This window comes from Staurois parvus, unplaced genomic scaffold, assembly GCF_062004578.1.
Source record: "Staurois parvus isolate SC_StPar_1 unplaced genomic scaffold, SC_StPar_1.0 ptg000446l, whole genome shotgun sequence".
Classification (NCBI taxonomy): Eukaryota; Metazoa; Chordata; class Amphibia; order Anura; family Ranidae; genus Staurois; species Staurois parvus.
In genome coordinates this window covers 940,947-966,768 of record NW_028318242.1, presented here as the reverse complement: position 1 = coordinate 966,768, position 25,822 = coordinate 940,947, and the positions used below count along the sequence as shown (strand labels likewise).

At 40.3% G+C, this 25,822-nt stretch overlaps 1 protein-coding gene across 1 annotated transcript; it reads left to right on the top strand.

The window, feature by feature from the left end:
- Positions 1–357: 357 nt before the first annotated feature.
- Positions 358–25,327, top strand: LOC149453600 (lysozyme g-like). Its single transcript, XM_089688106.1, has 6 exons — positions 358–473; positions 11,073–11,098; positions 15,718–15,798; positions 22,362–22,561; positions 24,189–24,327; positions 25,107–25,327. Exons 2-6 carry the CDS (start codon positions 11,092–11,094, stop codon positions 25,238–25,240), a joined length of 561 nt encoding a protein of 186 aa, XP_089544232.1. The 5' UTR covers positions 358–473; positions 11,073–11,091; the 3' UTR covers positions 25,241–25,327.
- Positions 25,328–25,822: the final 495 nt, after the last annotated feature.

The following is a 25,822-nucleotide window of genomic DNA, read 5'->3' as shown; positions in this document are numbered from 1 at the left end:
ATCCCATATGGTGAGCACCATTTCTCATAACCACCCGCAAAAAGGGTTAAACCATCTTAGTCAAAGTAGTGCATACAACATAGGGAATATACGTAACTAGACTCATATCGAGTTAAACAATGATAGCATTTGAAAGTGTACAGTGCGTTTATACTGTGTTTCTGGGTTCTGGCCTGGTGTTAACAGTGTAATGCTGAATCATAAAGTACACATACATCTCTTTATCCAGCCAATCTTCAGGCAACCATGAACTTTGATACAGGGGGAAGTTGCTTCTAAACAAGAATGTGTTTGACACATCTTCCGGCACGCAGAATACTGGAATAGTGCATGTTTCCAGGAAAAGCAATATGCAGTTGGTTATTTTCACTTTCAGTTTCTAAGTGGGCAGGACACATTGTGCCTATAAATAGGAAAGCTGTGTGCCAGTTTCTCTTTATTCAGAAGAAAGGCAGCCAAATCATCTAGAAGAGGTAAGTGTGGGAGATAAATGGACACAAATGTTAGCTTTTATGCATTCTAGATTTTACAGATTTGTTAGGATCACAGTTGTTCTGTCAGAGTAATTCTTGATGGCAATAATGAATGAATCAGAATGGAGTGTTTTTGTAGCAGTAAATACATAATATATACCAGTATATCTCAATGTTATAACATGAAAATATTAGACGCTACAGTGAAAGATTTACACAACTGGTGATAACTGTAGAGCAGCATTGCCGTTATTTAAAAGGATTTTGTTTTTATTTAGAATAAAAGTACAGGCAGAGGGAAAAAAGGAATTTTGCAGTCCTTCAGACGCAGCTGGGGTTTATCATGGACAATGGAGGGATAAATCTACACTGATTGTCTGAATTGCACAGGTTTAAGTTGGCCATTGATGGGTAGAATTTCCAAATGAACATTCTTGGAAAGAGAGGGTTCTAAAATAAAAAATGTTTCTCAGACGAATGAATTTCTAACAGTGTATGTGGTTTTCATTTGGTAAAGTCCATTCTCTTGGAAAGAGAGGGTTCTAAAATAAAAATTGTTTCTCAGACCAATGAATTTCTAACAGTGTATGTTGTTTTCATTTGGTAAAGTCCATTCATTCCTAAATCAAATGTTAAATGTAAACAAAACTTTTCAAAGGACCAACAAATGTTCTGAGAATTTTTGTATGAATTTTCCTTACTTTTCATTTGAAATTTTGTCCAACTATGGCCAGCTTAAGGCAGCCACACAGTCAATGCTGATGGGGGAATCCCTCCCGCAGTGCTATTACGTTCTGCCTGTAAGGAAGCTTCCTTGTCGGTAGAACACAATGATTACTGCTGGTAACTATAGCCACTGGCAGTGACTACATTAAAAAATCCCACAGGCTGATTGTTCTGAAATCGATTGATGGATCAACTTCAGTACAACCAGCCTGCCCATAGATGAATCGAATCTCGGTCAGTTCTTGCTGAACTACTGACTGACAACTCATGGGGCCCCCGGGCAATAAGGGATCATGGGGCCCCTGTGTCCTTGCCCAAACTCAAAAAAGCATATGAAAGAGGTACCAGGGGCATCTAATGGGGTCCCCTACTGACCCCGGGCCCTCGAGTGCCCGAGTTTCCAAATGGTCAGTCCACCCCTGTGCTGAACCGATCCATATATGACCGGCTTTAGTCTTATTCATTGAAAGTGGTCTCTTGTACTCAGAACACAGGTCTCTGTTTTTTGAAGGGCCACACAAGCTTCTTATACATTCTTATAGATGATGTTTTAATTACCAGTCATAATGAATATTACTCACTGAGCTTTGCTTCTCTTTGACATGCAGCATTTTCTAGTAGAAAAGCCCTTTCAGTTTAGGGCTATGCAGGCATAGAAATCTCTGCTAATTAGAGATGAAAAAGCCAATTGAACCTTCTGTTTTTTAATTTGTTACGCAACTAGGTAGCATAACAAGTAAAATACCTGATGGTTTGATTTGGTTTTAAAGGACAACTGTACTTTAAGGCTGGCTATACACTATACAATCTCCTTAAGGCTGCATTCACACCTGAACGCTTTGTTGCGTGAAGCTCGACGCTCCAAAATGCTCAGGGGGGAAAAAAAATCAAAATTACTCTGTGGAGATAATTCACATCTCCACAACAAGTCGCCTGAAGCAGAACGCCTGAAGCTCAAAAAAGTTTTGGCTACTTTTGTAGCTCAATTTGGGCAGATGTGCATGTTTTTGGTGTGTTTTTATTTCCATAGAATAGAGACGCGCGATTGACAAGTTTGTGTGCGTTTGTGCGTGTTTTTCAGCACATTTTGTGCGATTTTTCTGCTCAAATGAAAAAATTTTAAATAAAAAATAGTATTAGTATATTTATTTATTTATTTCAGGTACTTATATAGCGCCATCAATTTATGCAGCACTTTACATATATATTGTACATTCACATCAGTCCCTAACACTCAAGGGGTGTACAATCTAAGGTATATGAATAAATAAATGTAAAATAAATATGATAAATACACACAGAAATAAAAAGTCCTGATTAATACATCATAAATAAATAAATAAATAATAATTAACCCCTAACCCTAAAAAAAGTAATAATTTATTATTATTATTATTATTATTATTATTAACACACTGAACATAATAAAAGAAACATTCACCAATAAATTACTTGCTAATATCCTTACCCCAGCAGTTGTAGTGTACAACTTACAAAGCTACTGGCTTCTCCATCACAGGAAAGAATTAAAAGTGATTCTAAAGGCTTTTTTTTTTTAAATACCAAACATGTCTATACTTACCTGCTGTGGGCAGTGGTTTTGCACAGAGCAGCCTGGATCCTCTTCTTCTGGGGTCCCCTGACAGCACTCCCTTCTGTCGGGTGCCCCCACAGCAAGCAGCTGGCTATGGGGGCACCTGATGCTCTGTGTGTCCATTAACACAAGGAACCTCAGCTTGGCCCTGCCCCCCTCTCTTCTCACTGGCTGTGCATGACAGCAGTGGAAGCCAATGGCTTCCGCTTCTGTCTCAGCCAATGAGGAGACTGAGTCCCAGGATAGCTGAGACTCCAGTGCACATTGCTGAATTGAAGGGGAGCTTGGGTGAGTATCCGGGGGGCTGAGGGGGATGCTGCACAGGGAAGGTTTTTTTACTTTCATGCATAGAATGCATGAAGGTAAAAAAAACTTGAACCTGTACAACCACTTTAACTGTGGCAGAACAGTTTCAAATTTGTCTGTTAGCTTGGAAAAGAGAGAGGGAGGGAGGAGCAGGGTAGTGCCTTGCCATCCTAGGCTACAGGCCTGTGTGTTGATGCACACAGTGTAGGGAGACACAACTCTAGTCCATGCATATAAGGGATGCTCCATAGGATGGTGCAAGAGAAAAGAGCCACCCTGAAACACACCTTGGAACATGCACATCAATAAAAGAATTCAAGGCAGGTATGTCTGGAGGTAACCAATTTTTTCTAAAGTCTTAGTTTACACTTGCAGTTGGGGGATGGTAATATCAGACATCTACACAGAATATGCACATTCTGCCGCAGCGATGCTTTGCATCGCGGTATGCCAAAAATGATCCCCTCTGTTTTTGGTTGGCAGTACTCACCAACTAAATGGGGCCAAGCCACAGCCATGTGCAATGCTGTTGTCGTGCTGACTTTTAGGGGTTTAAAAAAGCTGTGAGGAGGCAATATAATGTCTCCTCACTGCCTGTCATATGTTCTCTGAAAAGCAATCCACCCTGATCGCTTTTCAGAGGGATATTGCTAGTGTAAATGAGCTGTAAAGGTTCAGAGACACACTAAGAGCTAAGCACAGCACAAATGGTTGCTGAGACACACTGGAGGACTTCAGTTGCCCTTGTGAAGAAACTAAACTAATGACAGCAGAAGTGTCTTTTTGCTTCTATATTCTTAGAAAGATAGAAAGATCTGGCTTCTATCAATACATGTATAAGGAAAGTCCAGAATTGTAAAACCAAAGTTTTATCCTTTGCTGCTGGCTCCTGCATTAGGCTACTTTCATACTGATGCAAAATGCATATGCGTTTTACTGCAATTGCGGTGCATTTTTAATATGAAGCAACTCAAAAACTGCACCAAAAACAAACCGCGCGTGCATTTGTGATGCATTTTTGCCATGTTTTCCATCGATTTCAATGGGGATGTGCATTTTTGGTACTTTTTTTACTGCACCAAAAGTGCAGCTAGCAGGACTTTGAAAAACGCACCGAACCTGCAACAGATCAGTGTAAAGAGTTCCATAGGAATAAATGGTCACACGTTTTTCTTCCATATTTTTTAAAGCGAAAGAGAAATGGATCAGTGTGAAAGCAGCCTTAATTGAAATCTTACAAAATAAACAGTCCAGACAGCGCACTACAAGTCCCAGCCTTCACAGGTGTCTATCACGATTGTCAGTGTAGTTCACGTTCAGTGATGATCAAAAGGCCATGCAACACAGGATCCTGCAGCTTTGGAAGGTAGATCCAGGAAGATCAGAGGAACTCAAAAAATAAAAGAACAGTAGTGTGGGATCCTCATTAGCATAATGATTCCATTTATTACAAATAAAAATGTAGCACAGTTACACATAAGACTCTTGACATCAGCATCACCCCCTGGACACTGTCAACCAGTGTATCTGCAGCAGTAGTTGGTATCTCATGTCAACACGAGAAGGATCTAGTACTGACAACTGTCAGCAGACCACAGCAGTTCAACGTCCTGCAGTACTACAGTCATGGCCGAAATTGTTGGCACCCTTGATATTTTTCCTGAAAATCAAGTATTTCACACAAAAAAGGTATTGCATTAACACATGTTTTGCTATACACATGTTTATTCCCTTTGTATGTATTGGAACAAATATAAAACAGAGGCAGAAAAGCAAATATGACATAATGTCACACAAAACCCCAAAAATGGGCTGGACAAAAGTATTGGCACCCTTAACTTAATATTTGGTTGCACACCCTTTGGAAAACATAACTGAAATCAGTCGCTTCCTATAACCATCAATAAGCTTCTGACACCTCTCACCCGGAATTTTGGACCACTCTTCCTTTGCAAACAGCTCCAGGTCTCTCTTATTGGAAGGACACCTTTTCCCAACAGCAATTTTAAGATCTCTCCACAGGTGTTCAATGGGATTTAGATCTGGGCTCATTGCTGGCCACTTCAGAACTCTCCAGCGCTTCTTTGCCATCCATTTCTGAGTGCTTTTTGACGTATGTTTGGGGTCATTGTCCTGCTGGAAGACCCAGGATCTTGGACGCAAACCCAGCTTTCTGACACTGGGCCCTACAGTGCGACCCAAAATCCTTTGGTAATCCTCAGATTTCATGATGCCTTGCACACAGTCAAGGCACCCAGTGCCAGAGGCAGCAAAACAACCCCAAAACATCATTGAACCTCCACCATATTTTACCGTAGGTACTGTGTTTTGTTCTTTGTAGGCCTCATTCCGTTTTCGGTAAACAGTAGAATGATGTGCTTTACCGAAAAGCTCTATCTTGGTCTCATCTGTCCACAAGACGTTTTCCCAGAAGGCTTTTGGCTTACTCAAGTACATTTTGGCAAACTGTAGTCTTGCTTTTTTATGTCTCTGTGTCAGCAGTGGGGTCCTCCTGGGTCTCCTGCCATAGCGTTTCATTTCATTTAAATGTCGACGGATAGTTCGCGCTGACACTGATGCTCCCTGAGCCTGCAGGACAGCTTGAATGTCTTTGGAACATGTTTGGGGCTGCTTATCCACCATCCGGACTATTCTGCGTTGCAATCTTTCATCAATTTTCCTCATCCGTCCACGACCAGGGAGATTAGCTACAGTGCCATGGGTTGCAAACTTCTTGATAATGTTGCGCACTGTGGACAAAGGCAAATCTAGTTCTCTGGAGATGGACTTGTAACCTTGAGATTGTTGATATTTTGCCACAATTTTGGTTCTCAGGTCCTCAGACAGTTCTCGTCTCCTCTTTCTGTTGTCCATGCTTAGTGTGGCACAGACAGACACACAATGCAAAGGTTAAGTGAACGTCTCTCCTTTTTATCTGCTTTCAGGTGTGATTTCTATATTGCCCACACCTGTTACTTGCCCCAGGTGAGTTTACAGGAGCATCACATGCTTGTAACATTCTTATTTATCCGCAGTTGTGAAAGGGTGCCAATACTTTTGTCCAGCCCATTTTTGGAGGTTTGTGTGACATTATGTCGAATTTGCTTTCTTTCCTCCCTTTTTTTGTTTTGTCCCAATACACACAAAGGGAATAAACATGTGTATAGCAAAACATGTGTTAATGCAATACGTTTCGTGAGAAATACATGATTTCCTGGAGAAATATCAAGGGTGCCAACAATTTCGGCCATGACTGTATATGCTGTCTCGTGGAGATACCTATGTGATACTGGGATGAGTGGGCGGTGAGTGGAGTGCGGTAATGCTTTTCAAAGGGACACTCCTCCTTTCTCATAACTAGGAGGTTATTGTTCTTTTATATTTAGTACTTGAAATCTTCCTCCTCTAAGCCCCCCTTCTCCTTCTACACCAACGCTGTAATCATCCAGTGTGCCAGGGGTTAAAGTGTTACTAAACCCAGGACCCTGCATTCACTATATCTGGTCTCCCACAGTACACAGATCATGGAAGTGCAATTATTTTAGTAAATATAAACTGCTAAATACCTTTTCTTATCAGCAGGTAGAGCAGTCTTGTGACGTCTATCAGTGTCCAGCCGAGCACTGGTTAAAGCTTGCAGGAGGAGTTTTCATTTTGCTCTAGGAGGTTGTAGAACCCCTGACCTCTGTCTGGACAATGCTGATTGGCCCTGTGCTGATCACATGTACTCTCCCAAGAAAAAAAAACAACCTCTCTAGCAATACACAAAACTGAGCATGTGCGGAGTGCAGGGGCGGACTGACCATTCGGGTGCTCTGGCACTGCCCGAGGGCCCAGGGTCAGTATGGGGGCACCATGAGATGCCCCTGGTACCTTTCATAGGCTTTTTTGGGTGTGGTTTGAGTGTGGGCGTGCACACAGGGGCCCCATGATCCCCTATTGCCCGGGGGCCCCATGAGTTGTCAGTCCACCCCTGGCGGAGTGACTCCACACATATGTCTTATCAGTGGATAAAAGGGGAACACTGGAAGAAAGGGAGGATCATAGAAGTCAGGATGAAACTTTTTACAAAATGCAGAGGATTAACCCCTTAGGCTCCACAGTGAGTTTAACAAGCATGATTTACTGCATATACAGACTGATTTTACTGTTGTGGGTTTAGTAACACTTTAATAGAGCAAACAGATATGTGACAGGCACTCATCAAGAGTGTGGATTATGCCAACATTTTCGGCCCTCCTCATAGAAACTGTACTGTATGAATAAAAAAGGAGTGGAGGAGGTGGACCTTTCATCCATCTTCCTGTCATTTGTAGAACGCTTTTCATTCAGTTTTCCATTTGTATACTATACTTGTGTTTACAATAGCACCCCAACACACACGCGTACAACAGTGCACAACAGGCTATAGGCTGTTATTATTTGTTTGTTTTTTTAATTACTTTTTTATTATTCTTTCACAAAAAAAGGAAATAGCATTTTTCACTATTTTGATTTTAACATTGAGAAGCTTTATGTGTGGATTTTTTTGGAATGCGTTAATAGATATTTGGTGGATTTGTTCCACACCTGTCACTTTGGAGCAAACGCTACTTTGTATCTAATATATCATTACTGTTGTTCATTTGTTTCCACAATATTTATTGAGGCAGTTTTTCAGGTTTTATTCCTATATGTATACAAGATAATCTGAGCTAGCGCTGTGGTCATCTATGTTTTATCAGGCTATACACTGTGCACCCTTCAGTTACACTGAATGGGCTCAGCCAAGCCGTGTGCAAGCACCCTAATAAACATGAAGACATATACCCCATATGACAGGCATCATTATTTCTGTTATCTTTCATTCTTTTTCAATTGCATATAATCAGAGGACAATTAGTCTTAGGCCAGTTACATAGTGGTGCGTTGTGGTTTGGCTGCAGCATGGATGTATGTGCAATTTTCATTTCCTTGACACTACATATAGCTGCGGTCCCAAAGACTTTCTATTAGGTCACGTATTTTTGCTGCATTTTCTGAAAGTGCACCAAAGATGCAGCATGCATGTTTTTTTTTTACTTTCAGAAGATGCAGTAAAAATGCATGACCTAATGGAAAGTCTGTGGGACCACGGCTATGGTAAAGTGCACAAAAATTGTCAAAAAATGGCCAAGCCACAGCACACCAGTGTGAAACCGGCCTTATTCACTTAGCCCCAGTTTACCGAAGTGCGACTTGTCATGCAATTTAACAGTGGCACCCAGGGGCGGACTGACAACTCATGGAGCCCCCGGCAATAGGGGATCATGGGGCCCCTGTGTCCTTGCCCAAACTCAAAAAAGCCTATGAAAAAGGTACCAGGGGCATCTCATGGGGCCCCCTACCAGGGGCGGACTGACCATTTGGAAACTCGTCCACTGCCCGAGGGCCCGGGGTCAGTAGGGGGCCCTATGAGATGCCCCTGGTACCTTTTTCATAGGCTTTTTTGAGTTTGGGCAAAGACACAGGGGCCCCATGATCCCCTATTGCCCAGGGGCCCCATGAGTTGTCAGTCCGCCCCTGCCCCCTACTGACCCTGGGCCCTCAGGCAGTGCCCGAGTTTCCAAATGGTCAGTCCGCCCCTGGTGGCACCCTATTGCCCACAATGGAAGCGTTCAAATTGGTGAGCACCAATTTTGAAAGTAGTTCCTACACTACTTTACTTCAAGTGAAGTCGCACGATATCAAAGTCAAATCCAGAGTGAACCAGCACTAAACGTTGTTAATATCATTCATATCAGAGACAAAATACAAAACACACAATAGGGGCAATTAAGCAAGTAACCAGTTCAGCATTTGGCTTGTTTTCAGTTGAAACAATGCAGCATTTAATCGAGATGAGCTGACCGTGCATTACATTGAACCAAACACTCCTGTATTTTCTGGAACTTTCCATTTCGTAATCTTTGCTGACACCAGTCTAAAAAAAATGTACCAATGTTTGGATGAAACATCCAGAGGTTCTTAATCGATGTTGGGGAGATGAGAACCAAATGATGTGGGTATAGGTGTGGATCTTTGAATAATTAAAACAAATATGAAACCAGATTCTTTGCATTACTGCAACTGAAATCAAAGAGGAGAAATCAACTCGATGTGTAAACCGACATGCTAGTAACAATGTCTGTAATTATGTTTGGGTTCAATGTTTTGATTGCACAAAAACAATCTCGCAAGCTGTAACTAGCTTTTCGTATTTGCAATGTTCTGTTTTGATATGAATAAAGTCCTTATGATTTTATTTCAGCTGTCCTGTTTCTAGCAATCTATATAGAAAGTAAAATCAAGCTACTGACATCTTTTGAAAGTCACACTGTTACCTAATAGGACTGGTGATGATTATCATTTTGGCAGGCAAATCTTTGGAAATGCGCACTACTGCGTTGTACCAAGTGCACGAATTACAGGGGGGACCACCTTACAATATGTGGGCTTGTAATATATTCTTGAAAATTGGGATAAATAAGAGTTGATCTTCCTGAACAACACAGAGTAACCCTATACTTTATCTTTAGTGTTTTATGCGTATTTATTAAACAGTAAACCCATAGTAAAATATAGATTTATTAAATTGGTTAAAAAATGTAAGGCCCCTTCACATAAATCCTGTTTATGCACAGATCATGTTTTTGGATTTTTATATATGTGGATGGCAAACATACTAGGTATCATCCGAGATGGCAACAAGTCAGCATAAAGGTGTGTAGATCTTCTGTCCTTGTGGTATATTTGTAACAATCTGAAGCTCAACATGCTCAAAACCATGGACATGATAGAGGAGAAGTCTCTAGTCACTGGAATAAATTTACATGTATAAGCACACATTTGGACATAGATATGGGTGTAAATTCTGCTGGAAAACACCTCTCTGAGTGCTGGTTTGGGCCATTTTTGAACGCTGCTCTAAAATATAGCCGTAAAGGACGCAATGTGCATATGCACATTAGATAACCTAGAGCAGGGGTCTCCAAACTTTCTAAGCATAGGGCCAGTTTACTGTCCTTCAGACATTAGGGCGGCTGGACTGTAGTCAGAGGGAGTAGAAAATGCCATGGCATCAGAGCCCCATCATCGATTTTAATAGGAGGAATAGTGCCCCATTGTTGATATCAGTGAGAAGAATAGTGCTCCTTTGTTGATATCAATGAGATGTATAATGCCCGATTGATGGTGTCAGTAGAGGGAATAGTGCTCCATCATTGGTGACAGTTGGTGGAACAGTGCCCCAAGGGCCAGATAAAGGCAAGCAAAGGGCCACATCCAGCCACCATGCCGCAGTTTGGAGACCACTGACCTAGAGCATAAAAAAAAAACCCAGATGTCCTTAGTAGCTGTATTTTGTCCCTTCTGCATGAGACTTTAGGCAACTAGCAGTATCAGAATGAGAGATCAGCAGTGAAAGCCCCCATTTGTCTCCTTTTTGTTTCCTTTAAAGCTGCTTATTTGCAAGGTGTCCATCCCCAAAATAAAACTGCATCGTTAAAGCTAAAAGCTGGTACTGTTGAGTTTGTCTAGATGAGGCTGATGCACTCGGCCTTCTCGCAAGATCCTGGGAAATCTGAGGATCATAAATCACAAGAGAAGGTGATCCATTTCCATGGATGGTCCACTTTAAGAAAGGATGTCATTGTGAACTCATGTACACAGTACTGACAGACAATGTCAGTGACCACTTCATTCCTGACAGAGCAGCTTACAAGTAGCAAAAGAAGACTAGAAAAAAAAGACTACAAAAGATAAAAAAAAAATAGTTCTTTTTTAAACAGAGCAAATGCTGCCAGAAAAGAAATGATTAAATATTTTGATATGAATAGATTGAGTAATATAATATTCAGCAGCAGTGAGCATACGATTATGAAAAATGTGCGTCAAATTTTTATTAGAATTACAATTTTATAACTTGACAAAATGACAATTGATGTTAATGATAGCATTATGTTTTCTGTTACTAGGAAAAACTGAAAAGCCACCATGTCATGTGAGTATTTTTTGGCGGTTTTGCTACCGCACTTATTCACTTGGTTCTATCTAAGATTTTAAATGAAATCAGTGATTACAACCTTTTGTCTATACATGAATTTAGCCAATCCTGATGTGGCTAATACCAATAAAGTTAATACCAAATGATAACAACTGTGCAAAAAATAAAGATATAATTTATTTACACAGAAAAGAAGCTTGCCATTAATCAAATATAGCAAAATATAATGTAGCCCGTATAACTTTAGAAGTTGTAATATTACAATGCAAATAAAGAATGTTACCAATACAAAGAGATGACTACAGGAAAGAAAGTGACAGAAACATAGAATAATACGTTATGCAGACATCCTGATGACTGGGCTTCCAAAGAGAGAGAGACAGAAACTGAGCAATGGCATCCTTTTATACCCCCTCCCCCTCCATTCCAAGTAAAGGCACACCCTTCAATAAGTTCCAATATTTTGCCATTTCTGTTCAAAGGGGGGCTCTGTGACTTGTGAAAGATATTGGCCAACTGTATAGGCCAATGTCCAGGGAAGCATACCTACTTTGAAGCCAGTTCCCCCAGGAAGATCTATGACAATACTCCCTAGGAGGTGTTAGAAATGAGGACTCAGCCAGGTGGCCATACTGCCATAAACCTCTACAGGAAACCTTCTAAGGGGGGGGGGGGGGTGTTGAGGTGATGCAACAGATGGTAAATAAGTTGTAGGAATTGAGACCCCTAATAGAAGTTCACAATAATATTAAAAATGATTGTAGGCCCAAAATATCTATCACAGTATTCAATGATTTCTATCAAATTGCTATGTTTGGTGGAGACTAGAAAGCTGCTGTAATACCAAAGCAGGGGTGCCAAAATGGCAATACACAACGAATACAAATAAGAACATGCTATCCTAAAACTAGTTGGGCTGTCAAACTGTGACAATCCTAACAAGATGGTAATTATAATTATTTCACAATTATTTTAAATGAGTAAAGGCTTGCAGTTTGTTTTTAACAGACATTCTGTTAAAGACCAAGTTTGCCTTTTGACAAAAAAAAAAAATGCCCATTTTTTTGCAGGTAAAAAATGTGCATTTATTATTTTCTGTTGCAGGAGCCTGTAAAGCACTGACCAGCGATCAACAGATCACTGGTGCCATGCAGGTCTCCTGCAGATCTGTCATCTACTTGCCGTACGGGATGTACGAGCTAGCAGATATACTGACAGGAAGAATGAATGAACTACAACAGCACTCCACAGCGCCATGGAAGTTCATCAAGAACTACAAACTGACAGCCACCAAAGCTGTTGGGACTTGCAGTTCATTCATTCACAGAACTCTGTGAATGAATGATGCGGCCATGTGGGCGGAACCCCACACGGCCACACTGTTTTTAAAAAGTGGCAGTTAGTATGGGGAACTTCTCCCTGTACTTCTGTTACAGGGAGGGTGGGGGAATCAGGCAGTAGCTGCAGCATTGGGAACATGTTACATGTTCCACCCTAAAAATGAGTGAACTTGTCCTTTAAAATCCTGGTATATAGGCAGTAAGAGAGCAGTATCCCAGCTAGACATTTTTGAGTGTGCTTGAGTTGTACGGCAACCTACAATGGACAACTGTTTAAGTGAATTTCTAGTGACAGATTTATTCAACAAGTAGGAGTCAGTGAAGTGACAGGTGCAGTAATCCACTGTAATCAATCAGTTTAAAGGGTGTTTCCAATGTTGCTGACAAACTGGGAACTTCCAGCAAGACAAATTCTACATGGTTCTCTGTTATTAGGTCGGCAGGAAGCTGAGTATACCATAATTAAAGCGGAGTTCCAGACATTTTTGTGTTTATTAAAACTCAGCAGCTACAAAAACTGTAGCTGTTGATTTTTAATAAACACACTCAGGGTTCAGCGATGTGCTCACCCGCATGCACGAATCACTCTGTGCATCCTGATTGGTCCTGCAGTCTCCTGGGACCTGTGACGGTTCCCAGGAGACTGCAAGAGGAAAGAGGGGGACGAACTTCCGGCTCACTTCATTGTGGTGAACTGAGCCGGAAGTGGGAGCGGGTACCTGTCAAAACCAGGCTCCCACCCCCCCCAAAAAAGGTGCCAAATATGACAGTGGAGGGGGGGGGGACAATCGGATCTTCGACCTTTGGGTGGAACTCTGCTCTAACTCTGTCTGTACTGTGCAGGCAGATATAATCTCATCAGTTGTATTATATTTGAACACTGTCTGTCTTCAAAAAGGGCTAAAGGCTTAGGAGCTTGGCTTCGCCATTGTACGTCATACAGAACTGGACTGAGACACTCCTAGCCCAGCTATTGAAACAGATCACATTGAGCTAGTTGAGAAATTCTTGCCGTCAGACAGAACACCTTTTCTTTAGAAACCTCTAAAAAGTAAGAAATATAAAAAAATTAAGTACGCTGTGTGAACACATGACAAATATATAGTGCGGTTTTCTCAAGTTTGACTGCAAAAGTGGAAACACACTTAGCCTCCCTGGCGGTATTGCTGAGTGTAGCTCGGGGTAAACTTTCAGTACCAAAAGCGGTAACCCTGAGCTACACTCGGGCTTACCCTGCAACGTTGCTCCGGGATCCCTGTTTCACTTACCTTGTCCTGCACTTCCGCGATGTCCCCTCTGCAGCGTTCCTGGCCATCTCCTCCGGCCGATGGCGGGTTCCGGTCCCTGTGAGCGTCCGGACGCATGGGACGTACGGAGATGGAACCGGCAGGAAATTAAAAAATTTTAAAAGTGACATTCACTAAATACACTAAAATCTGATAGTAAAACATTACTGTATCAAAGCATTTCACATACATTTTGTCCCTAGTGCTTTGTCCTGTGCCCTGTCTGCATTTTTAACGTTCTTTCTGCCTGGAAACTGAGAAATGTCCATGGCGTCCAAAAAGCGTCCCTTTAGATCAAAAGCGGTTTTAGACCGGCTAGAGAACAGCGATAGTAAATCAGAACCACTTGTAGAATTGAGTAATAATGATTCGTGGGGAAATTCGTCATCAGACACTGAAAACAAATTTGCGACTTTGCTCAGTGATGTGCGAACTTGGCACTCTATTTCAAATTTCAGTGTTTTTGGTTTGTTCACATTATTGAATTAAATTTATTAGTATATTATTTTTCTTTATGATTATTATATTATAATTTATTTCGTGTTTCAAATTTTATCATACCCGGGATGTTTACTAGACTCTTGTTCGGACAGATTTCAGTGAGTTATTCCTAAAAATTACAGGCCTACAATAAAAAAAAGACATACTTCCATGCAAAAAAATGTACCGCTTTGAGCACAGAAATATTGACATAAACATACCACTAGGCAGGTTAAGGGTTCATTTACACCAGGTGCATTCAGATGCAGCTTTAAACACAGCATACACACAGTACAAACACATATCTAAGAAAAATGTATTCCAATGAGTCTAGTTTACACCATTACAGCTCTTTCATGTGTGTTGTAAAAAAGTACAGCATGGTGCATTTTTTTCTACAGCAGAACACACCAAAAAAAAGCATCTAAATACGTACAAACACACATAAACATAAGCAAGTACACCGCAAATGCACATGAACATGCTCCAACTCTGGTGCAACATGGCAAAGAGAATAGATTGAAATAAATGGAAAAAAAAAAACACACCACAAACACACAAAAACATTGCAAATGCATGTAAATGCACTGCAAACACAATGAAAATGCATATGAAGAAATGCACAATGAATGCATAGATTGTGGGGTAAAGCTATTGAAACAAGGAAATTAGATGTTGTTTCCTTTACGTTACTACCCTTTGACCTTGCTTTATTAAAGTGGTTCTAAATTTAAATCGTTTTTACTCACCGCATTCCCTACATTAGGGTAAAAAGCGCCCCACTAACTGCTCATGACCTCCCCACACACTTACCTGGCTCCTCTCTTGATCCAGTCCTGTGCTCAGCTGTAGCTTTTCCTTCACTTTCTGGTCACAGGAGAAACAGGAAGGCTCCTGCTGCTGTCAGTCAAATCCTGTGAGGAGCTAGGGTTGTAGATGAGCTGTGCTGTGTGTGTCCATGGATGCACACAACTCTGCTCAGGAGTGTGCCCGCATGGGTGGCCCCTTAGCACACAATTTGCTGAGGGTTATTTGCAGAAAGCAGCAGCAGACAGCACCAGCAGGAGACCGAAAGAGGGGGTAAGCCATCCTACAATATCCTAAGTGCCTATAGTAAAAAAAAAAAAAAAAAAAAAGGTTTACTATCACTCTAATTCCTTTGCTACAAACATCCCCCAGCATGATGTCACGTGCCAGGGATACATTTATAAATGCATCCTCATTAAAGCTAACAGCTGACACTTTGCAGCGCTCAATCTCATTTGTCACTGACAGCTCATGCCGCCACAGATGACTGGGAACCAATCAAAGTGGTTCACAATCGTGATTAGTCCCAGCTATGACAGTGATCGTGTGTTGGCTGGAGAATTTATTGAAAAAAAATAAAAGCCTTCAGCATGTGGATGGATACTGCCACCCTCAGACTACAGTGCCATATGCCTAGTCAATGGCTAGTTCTGTATTTAGCATGGTTCAGATTATTTCTTCAATTGTAACCTATCTTTCACAGCCACACTTGGTGATCCTAATTACATTCCTTCCACTGGTGCCTCCCTTGAAACTGGCCGTCAAGATGGGCACAATATTTCAGGTGAGTACCGCCACTTTCTGTGGTTTGATGTTAAATATTTAAATTATTTGATTCAAAACCTTCAACCTATTTTCTATGCAAATGTACATACTGGCACAGAACTAATACAATATATAGAAAACATTTAATTTATAGTTTCAGATAGAGAAAAGGAGTTTTAAAACCCCTCCCAGGTGTTCCCACTGGAGAGATTCGCCCTCTCCCTTTTGTCCTGGTGAGGATTGTCCATTAGATAGAAAGTGATGGGAATTTAAAATTTTACAGTAGTCACCATAACAGGAGGTGTGGGGAAATCTTGTAGTGGAGACAAGTGTTTTATAAAAGGGGGATTTATTTTCTTCCTTCCTTCATACAATGACAAGAGAGAAGGTTGAGATGTATTAAAGTAATTTCTTTGGTCATTGCATAGACTGTTAGCTTGCCTGTGAAGGGTAAAGTAACAATGTCTCAGCAAAGAGGCTTCCCCACCCAAATCATACTCATCTTGCCCAGTGCTACTCTTCCACTCCTTCCTCTTTTGGGTATGAGGGAGCATGTGACCGCCTTCCCTGTAAGGCTACTTTCACACTGATCCACCTTAAAAATGCATAGGCATTTTTGCTGCGATTTTTAATGGACACGTGACTTAAAACTGCACTAAAACTGTTTCTCAGAGGCATTTTTCATGCGTTTTCATGCATTTTCCATTGATTTTTGTGGCTTTATTTTTAATTCCCTAAATATGCCCCAAAAGATGCTGCAAGCAGGAGTTGTTATTCCGCACTGCAAGCACAACGCCTCAGTGTGAAAACATACATAGATATACATTCACATACATAGGGAAGCTGCTTTCTTGAGCTTTCCAGGCACTTTTTTTAATGCAAAAACGCTTGAAAAACTCCTCAGTGTAAAAGCAGCCTAACAGTGCTCAAGTCTAGCAGCCAATCACTAGGACTGAGCAATGTTGTATAACTGATGGAGTGACATTACTACTTCACATATTTAATGACAGGGGATTTTAGTGCTAGTTGTGATGGTGGAAGGAGCAATAAAGGAGTTCACTTTGCAAAGGTAATTTCCACCAAGCTTAGCGCTGGTTTCGGTCATCCAATGTTCACCAAGCTTAGCGCTGGTTTCGGTCATCCAATGTTCACCAAGCTTAGCGCTGGTTTCGGTCATCCAATGTTCACCAAGCTTAGCGCTGGTTTCGGTCATCCAATGTTCACCAAGCTTAGCGCTGGTTTCGGTCATCCAATGTTCACCAAGCTTAGCGCTGGTTTCGGTCATCCAATGTTCACCAAGCTTAGCGCTGGTTTCGGTCATCCAATGTTCACCAAGCTTAGCGCTGGTTTCGGTCATCCAATGTTCACCAAGCTTAGCGCTGGTTTCGGTCAACCAATGTTCACCAAGCTTAGCGCTGGTTTCGGTCAACCAATGTTCACCAAGCTTAGCGCTGGTTTTGGTTATCCAATGTTCACCAAGCTTAGCGCTGGTTTCTGTCATCCAATGTTCACTAAGCTTAGCGCTGGTTTGGGTCATCCAATGTTCACCTAGTTTAGTGCTGTGCCAATTCTAATCATTTAATCATTTTTTTTTATTTTCCTTGCATGGGACTGGGTATTATTTGCAAAGTGAGTTTTCCCTTGGATTCACACCAGCTAATCACATGCTGTATCCATTTAGTAAATCAAGCAAACTGTCTGTGTAATAAAGAATATTTTTATGGCAGTGATGGGTTCTCAATTAACCTCCAGCGCACTTTTGAGCACTCTAGGTAGTTCATTGATTCCTCCTGTCAGTGTGTAACTGCCTGCCTGTTCAAGGTACAAGCAGACAGCATACACTGACAGTCTGCCAGAGTCCTGCATTGCACCTGCGAAAGCAATGCTTTCCAGGCACTTACAAAAAAATACTAAATACACATTTTTTTTTACCTGTAGAAATAACTGGCATTTATTTTATTTTTATATTTTTTTAAGGTGAACTTATCCTTTAAAGCCCACACTATCTGAAATGTAGCAGCAGAAATGCTTTTATATATTTTAATGCAAATGATGGATTTTAACTAGTTCACCTCTTTGGACATGTCTGGTACATCCAAAGAGTCAGCAGGTTAAAACAAACTCATGGCTGAAGTAACAGCTGTAAGCTTGTTTTCATTTTTGAGCTCCTGGCTTTAATATAAAAGTGATCTGGGTGGCTGTGGAGCCATCTGGTCTTTTTTACATGACTGGCACGTACTGCCTCCAAGGTGCTCTGAAAGTATTTAAAGTATCACCCATTGATAATTTGGGAGACCATAATTTTTCACCATTTAACGGGTGTACATAGTTTAGAGTCCTGACACATCAAGCATCTATTTACTCTACATACCGCTTGAAATTTTCCACATTTTGTCATGTTACAACCAATTATTTTATTGGGATTTTATGTGATAGACCAACACAAAGTAGCACATCCTTGTGAAATGGAAGGACAATGATAAATGTCTTACAAATAAATGTCTGAAAAGAGTGGAGGGCATTTGTATTCAGCCCCCTGAGTCATTACTTTGTAGATTCACCTTTCGCTGCAATTCCAGCTGCAAGTCTTTTTGGGGATGTTTCTACCAGCTTTGCACATCTAGAGAGTGACAGTTTGCCCATTCTTCTTTAGAAAATAGCTCAAGCTATTGGATTGGATGGAGAGCGTCTGTGAACAGCGATTTTCAAGTCTTGCCACACATTGTCAATTGGATTTAGGTCTGGACTTTGACTGGGCCATTCTAAGACATAAATATGCTTTGATCTAAACCATTCCATTGTAGCTCTGGCTGTATGTTTAGGGTCGTTGTCCTGCTGGAAGGTGAATCTCCACCCCAGTCTCAAGTCTTTTGCAGACTCTAACAGGTTTTCTTCTAAGATTGCCCTGTATTTGGCTCCATCCATCTTCTCATCAACTTTGACCCGCTTCCATGTCCCTGCTGAAGAAAGCATCCCCACAACATGATGCTGCCACCACCATGCTTCACAGTGGGGATGGTGTGTTCAGGGTGATGTGCAGTTTTAGTTTTCTGCCACACATAGCGTTTTGCTTTTTGGCCAAAATGTTCAATTTTGGTCTCATGTGACCAGAGCACCTTCTTCCACATGTTTGCTGTGTCCCCCACATGGCTTCCCACAAACTGAAAACGGGACTTCATATGGCTTTCTTTCAACAATGGCTTTTTTCTTGTCACTCTTCCATAAAGGCCAGATTTGTGGAATGCATGACTAATAGTTGTCCTGTGTATAGATTCTCCCACCTGAACTGTGGATCTCTGCAGCTCCTCCAGAGTTACCTTGGGCCTCTTGGCTGCTTCTCTGTTTAATACTCTCCTTGCCTGGCCTGTCAGTTTAGGTGGATGGTCATGTCTTGGTAGGTTTGCAGTTGTGCCATACTCTTTCCATTTTTGAATGATGGATTGAACAGTGCTCTGTGAGATTTTCAAGCTTGGGCTATTTTTTTTATAACCTAACCCTGTTTTAAACTTCTCCACAAAGTTATCCTGGACTTGTCTGGTGTGTTCCTTGGCCTTCATGATGCTTTTTGTTTACTAATGCTCTTTAACAAACCTTTGAGGGCTTTGCAGAACAGCTGTATTGCTGTATTACTGAGATTAAATTACACACAGGTGGACTCTATTTACTAATTAGGTGACTTCTGAAGGCAATTGGTTCCACTAGATTTTAGTTAAGGATATCAGAGTAAAGGAGGCTGAATACAAATGCACGCCACACTTTTTAGATATTTATTTGTAAAAAATTTTGAAAACCATTTATCATTTTGCTTCAACTTGACAATTATGTGCCACGTTGTGTCGGTCTACCACAAAAAATCCCAATAAAATACATTTACGTTTTTGGTTGAAACATGACAAAATGTGGAACATTTCAAGGGGTATGAATACTTTGTCAAGGTAATGTATACACACATATATATATATATATATATATATATATATATATATATACATACACATGCAATTATAACAGCCAAGTGAAAAATATAACACCAACATATCAGAATAAAATTCAAAAACAGAATCACTGAGTTGGAAAAAGGATCACCCTCTCCTAAAAATGACTTGCAAACTCAATCAAGTGTAGCTAATCACCATCACAATGGCACACAAAGCCATTTGACTTTCAACTGTGATCAGCTGTGGTCATTTTGATTAGCTCAGCATGAAAAGAGCTTTCCGGGAGCACTTCAGTCCCTGGTAGTGCAACTGAAGCAAACAATCAACCAGGGGCGGACTGACAACTCATGGGGCCCCCGGGCAATAGGGGATCATAGGGCCCCTGTGTGCACTCCCAAACTCAAAAATGCCTAAGAAAAAGGTACCAGGGGCATCTCATGGGGCCCCCCTACTGACCCCGGGCCCTCAGGCAGTGCCTGAGTTTCCAAATGCTCAGTCCGCCCCTGCAATCAACTGTATGTGGCAAGGCACTGTCAAAAAATCTCCGGGATACAGTTGTGGACAGGCACAGGTCAGGAGATGGATACAATATAACGTCAAATGCTTTATCAATGCCTAGAAGCACAGTGAAGTCTATTATTAAGAAGTGGAAGGTATTTGGTATAACAGAGACCCTGCCTGGATCAGGACATCACTCCATACTAGATGAAAAAGCCACAGGGAAACTGGTCAAGAGGCCTACAGCAACTCTAAAGCAGTTGCAGGAATTTATGACAAAGAGTGGTTGTGTGCATGTGACAACAATATCACAAATGTTTCACAAATGTTTCTTGTATGGGAGGGTTTCAAGTAAGGTCACATTCAGTCACAATTGAGCTTTGCCAAAATGCAGCTTGAAGATTCTGAGGCCATTTAGAAAAAAGTGTTATGGTCAGATGAGACTAAAATTGAATTATTTGTCCTCAAAACTAAACAATATGGAACCAAAAAAGCGTGCTGCCCCCTTAAATAAAAAAATAACATTTTACAATAAATGCAAATAAACAATTGTGAACACATTAATCATAATTTATGCAAAATAGCAACTAAAAAAGTCCAAATAGTCCATAATGAACCAAAATTATGACAAAGTGCTTAGTGCTTGTAAACTTCCACTCAAAAAAAGTGCTCCAGTGCTTAAAGTGCTCCTCAGGGATAAAGAGTGGCCTCGTACTGGATGAAACAACCCCCAATTACAGAGATCAAAAAGAGCTCAAACTTCAGATCAAAGGATGGCACTCTCACTGACGACCTTTCAAATGGAAAATGATCTCGTCAATGGAGTAAGCTGGCAATCCAGGTACCACTTGTCATGCAGGCATATATAAAGTGCAAATAGGGAGAAGCCTCATAGTGCAGCAAGTTTAAAAAATCACTTTATTTAAAAAGTAATGCACTTAAATGTATGTGGATAAAACAAGCTTCGTATTACAAAAGAAAAGCCAGCTGTGGTGTCAGCCGCCACACCGATGCACGATGACATCAAACCAAGACTCCACTTAACACGTTTCCCCAAAACTCTGGGATTGGAGATCTAAACGATATATCTGGGGGAATTTCAATACAGCTCACCAACCAAATAACACCATTCCTATGTAAAGCATGGAGGTGGAAATATCCTGTTATGGGGTGTTTTTCTGCAGCAAGGACAGGAGCACTTGTCAGGATAGAAGAAAAAATCGATGGGGTAAAATACCATCAAATTCCAAATACTATCAAAGCACACAGCAAAAATGACTACACAGTGGTTGAAGGAGAAAAAGATGAATGTCCTTGCATGGCCTACAATGCAACCCCATTGAAAATCTGTTGAATGACCTGAAGACTACAGTCCCCAAATGGTCACTATCAAATTTAACTGAACTTGAGCAGTTCTGCAAAGAAGAGTGGGCAAATATTGCAAAGTCTAGATGTGCAAAGTTAGTAGAGACAAATCCCAACAGACTAAAGGCTGAATGTAAAGCAAAAAGGTGGTTAACAAAATACTGACACAAGGGGAGTGATCTTTTTTTCAACTCTGTGATTCTGTTTTTGAATATTTATCCTTTCCTGACATCTTGGTATTATATCTTTAATTTTAATATTATAAGCTATAATACAGTTGGATTATAAAAGGTGATTATCTTAAAGGAGGGTGATTCTTTTCTATACCGTGTGTGTGTGTATAAAATTTGTTTATTTATAACTTGCAATTAGTCTGGCTTGCTATGTATAACCATTGAGATAATGTACCAGCCTCATTTGAAGTGCATTTTTCTCAAAGGGTATGACAGCTTATAGGCTTGCATTGAGAACATGCACAACGTGGATATGTAATGAGTAAATGCAGCTGCCCCATGTAAGAACGTAGAACAGGTTTTTTACAACATTAATGCATATTGAACAATAAAAGTTCAAAGAAAGCTTACGTATTTTACATCTTTATCTAAAAAAGCACTAAACATTCCCTATACCAAATACTTTGTTCATTCTGGAGCTCTGTTTACATTTCAAAGCTGTACCTTGAATTTTGGACAAATTCCTAACAGTTCTTGCTATATAAAAACATTCCGCTAAGATCTTTTATGACAATGTTTTCTTAAATGTTTTCTTAACTTTTTTAAAGGAACAATAGCATCTGAAAAACTAGCAGAAACAGATCTGCAAAGGGTGAACTCTTACAAGGAGAAGATTATATCTGTATCTGGGAAAACTGGTGTGGACCCAGCTATAATTGCAGCAATCATGTCTCGTGAATCACGTGCTGGAAATGCTTTAGACCCCAGTAAATGTGGTGATCATGGCAATGCTTTTGGCCTGATGCAGGTAATGCAAGGTTTCCAATAACATTAGATTGAATAAGTAGCACACTAGAAATGTTGATGAAATAACATTTATTGTAATAAAAATAGCTTTGCAAAAGGATCATACAGGCACATATGTACATTAGATAAACTGTAGTACATTTTTACAAATTGCACTTGTACATAACGGTAATACAAATACCAGTTAAAGCTGCAAAAACTGAATATAGAAAAGTGAAGACATTAAAGTGCTATTAATGTTTTGGTATAATGCTTTTCTATATTTCTACCTTAGCTTAGCATATGACCTAAATGATTATTTAAGTGGCAGAAATTGTCAGCACAAATCTGAGATGCTTGGTATAAAAATTGTGAACTAGCTGAAGTACAACAGGACATTCACATGCATCCCGGCATTGAATGCACACATATGTGTTTTATGCCCATCGCACATGTTCCTGGAAATGGCAACATAAGCGGGTGCTGTAGCAATTGCCAGCTGGGAACCGGTACTATAAACCAAAGTACAGTTGTGCTCAAAAGTTTGCATACCCTGGCAGAAATTGTGAAATTTTGGCATTGATATTGAAAACATGACTGATGATGCCAAAAAATGCTCTTTTATTGAAGGATTATTATTATTATTACATCGAGTTTATATAGCACCAAAGGGTTTGCTCAGCGCTGTACAATAGAGGGGGGGGGACAATACATGAAACAGTACAGCAACAACAAACAGCATACGAGGGGTTAGAGGGCCCTACTCTTTCGAGCTTACAATCTAGGAGATGATGATCATATGAAGCCATTTATTATCAAATAGTTGTTTGGTTCCTTTTTAAATCATAATGATAACAGAAATCACCCAAATGGCCATGTTCAAAGGTTTCCATACCCTGGAATGTTTGGCCTTGGTACAGCCACATAAGGTAACACACACGGGTTAAAATGCCAGTTAGAGGTTAATGTCTCACATCTGTGGCTTTATAAATTGCAATTAGTGTCAGTGTATAAATAGCCAATGAGTTTGTTAGCTCTTACATGGAAGCACTGACTAGACTAGATACTGAGCCATGGGGATCAGAAAAGAACTGTCAAAAGTCCTGTGTAGCAAGGTAATGGAACTTTATAAAGATGGAAAAGGACATAAAAAGATGTATCAGGGATGAGACAAACAATTCAACACTGGCATGGGTGCTTACAATGACTAATTTTATTTATTTACTTATCCCAAAAGGGAAATATTTGCTGTAACTGCTTATAAAGTGTTAGCTGGAGTTCAGTTTCATTTTGTTAGTATATTTAAACCTGCTAGTACATATAAAATGCCCCTCCCCCCAGACTGACAATGCTGCTTTCTGCTGTGCCCCCCTGTGCTTCTTTATCCAGAGTAGGGGTACGCTTATACAGGAGGTGTGTCACTGACCAGATAACCAGGTGAAAATAGAGGGGGGGGGGAACCTAAAAAGAAAATTAATGCAGCCACCATATCTAATGATTTTTGGTCTAATAATGCATTATGCAGACTATAATGGAACTATACAGACTGCAAGGTTTCATCCGTGGGTGCTGCAACTCAAGTGGTAATAATAAATGTATGTACCTTTTAAAAGCTAAACTAACAAATCATATGATTTTCTTAACACCAGATTGACAAAAGATGGCATTCTCCACAAGGAGCATGGGACAGCGAACAGCATATTTTACAGTCCACAGAAATACTGAGTTCCATGTCTGAAACAATCAAGCAAAAATTTCCAAGCTGGTCAACAAACCAGGTTATGAAAGGTAATCATCCACAAGAACAAATATGTAATTCATGGAGATGCAAATGCTAAAAAATATTTAATATATGTATAAAATGATTCAATATCTTCAGAAGAACATGTCAGGTTAAATATGGGAGCTGTCAGTGCTCTATGAAAGCATTTTCTCACCTTCATCGTTCCTAATTGTTAAGTCACTAACTTCTAGTCGAGTAATATCTTGTATTGTAAAATGGACAAAGTACATGTATGCTATAAAGTGCCTGTTAGCAACAGGTTAGTTTTAATGCCACATCTTCAGCAGCACACACTCAAATTTCTTTTTACTCATTTGCCTCACCATTGAGCCATCAAGAGTTAAAAAAGACCGCCTACTTCCCGTCCTCAGTCCTGTGAAAGCTCTAGGAAACTTAGGGCTTATATGGAGCTTCCTTTCTATCGTCAGTTTAAAAGAAGGAAAGGTGAGCTCACAGGGTTTAGTTACTGAAGGCAAATAGACTTCACTTTGTAAGGGAAATTTTCAGAGAATTTGCGGTGAAATTCTGTATGATTGGGTGACTTGCATCATCCAATTATATGCAAGCAAAAAAGCTGTTTTTGTTTTTTCTTTTCCTTGCATGTGATCGGGTATTCTTTGCAAAGTGAATTTGCACCACATTCACTAAACTCTGGGGAACATTCTCTTGCAAAGTGCAACTTCCCTTGCAAAGTGAACAGCCTATTTGTCCTTAGTAGGCACGTGATACTGCCTTTTTTAAACTGTATTGACCACTTTTTTACAATATAACTTTTATATTACAGGTGCTATTGCAGCATACAACGCTGGTCCAGGGAACATCAACAGTTTTGATGCAATTGACAGTCGTACAACTGGGAGGGACTACTCGAACGATGTAGTTGCACGAGCAAAGTTTTACAAACGATGTGGATTCTAAAATCCATGCTGTTAGGGTTTAGCATCTAACATTAATACTCCGTAATACATAAATAAACAAATTATGAAACAAACTAGCAAAAATGAATTTGTGTGTTGCATTTTTCTTTATTAAAAATATCATTACATATAAAAATACAGTAATAATACCATTCTCAATATGAGAACACAGAGTAAAGAGATATGTAAGTAATTAATGTGATTATAGAAAAAGCTCTGTATGCATACCTTTCACTTCCATATATGTATTGAGTGACAGTTCTAGGATATGGTAGTCTGTGCTCCAAGGTGACCAACCACAATACAAAATGCTACACGTGCCAATTTGTAGATGAATTTAACTAGCTTGCAATCACAGAAACAAGTGAACAGATCAAGGCAACATACTACCAACAGTTGCTTTCAAAGTCCTAAAACAATCAAAGCTATTGATGGCAGGTTACAGCGATCTATGCCATCAATGGCTGGTGGCTACATATAGCTGTGTGAGCAGCATAACATTAGATGCTCAATGACTTTGCTCTACCACTCATACCACCAAATGCCTACAGTGTATCTTTGGCACTTTTTAAGCAGCTAGTAA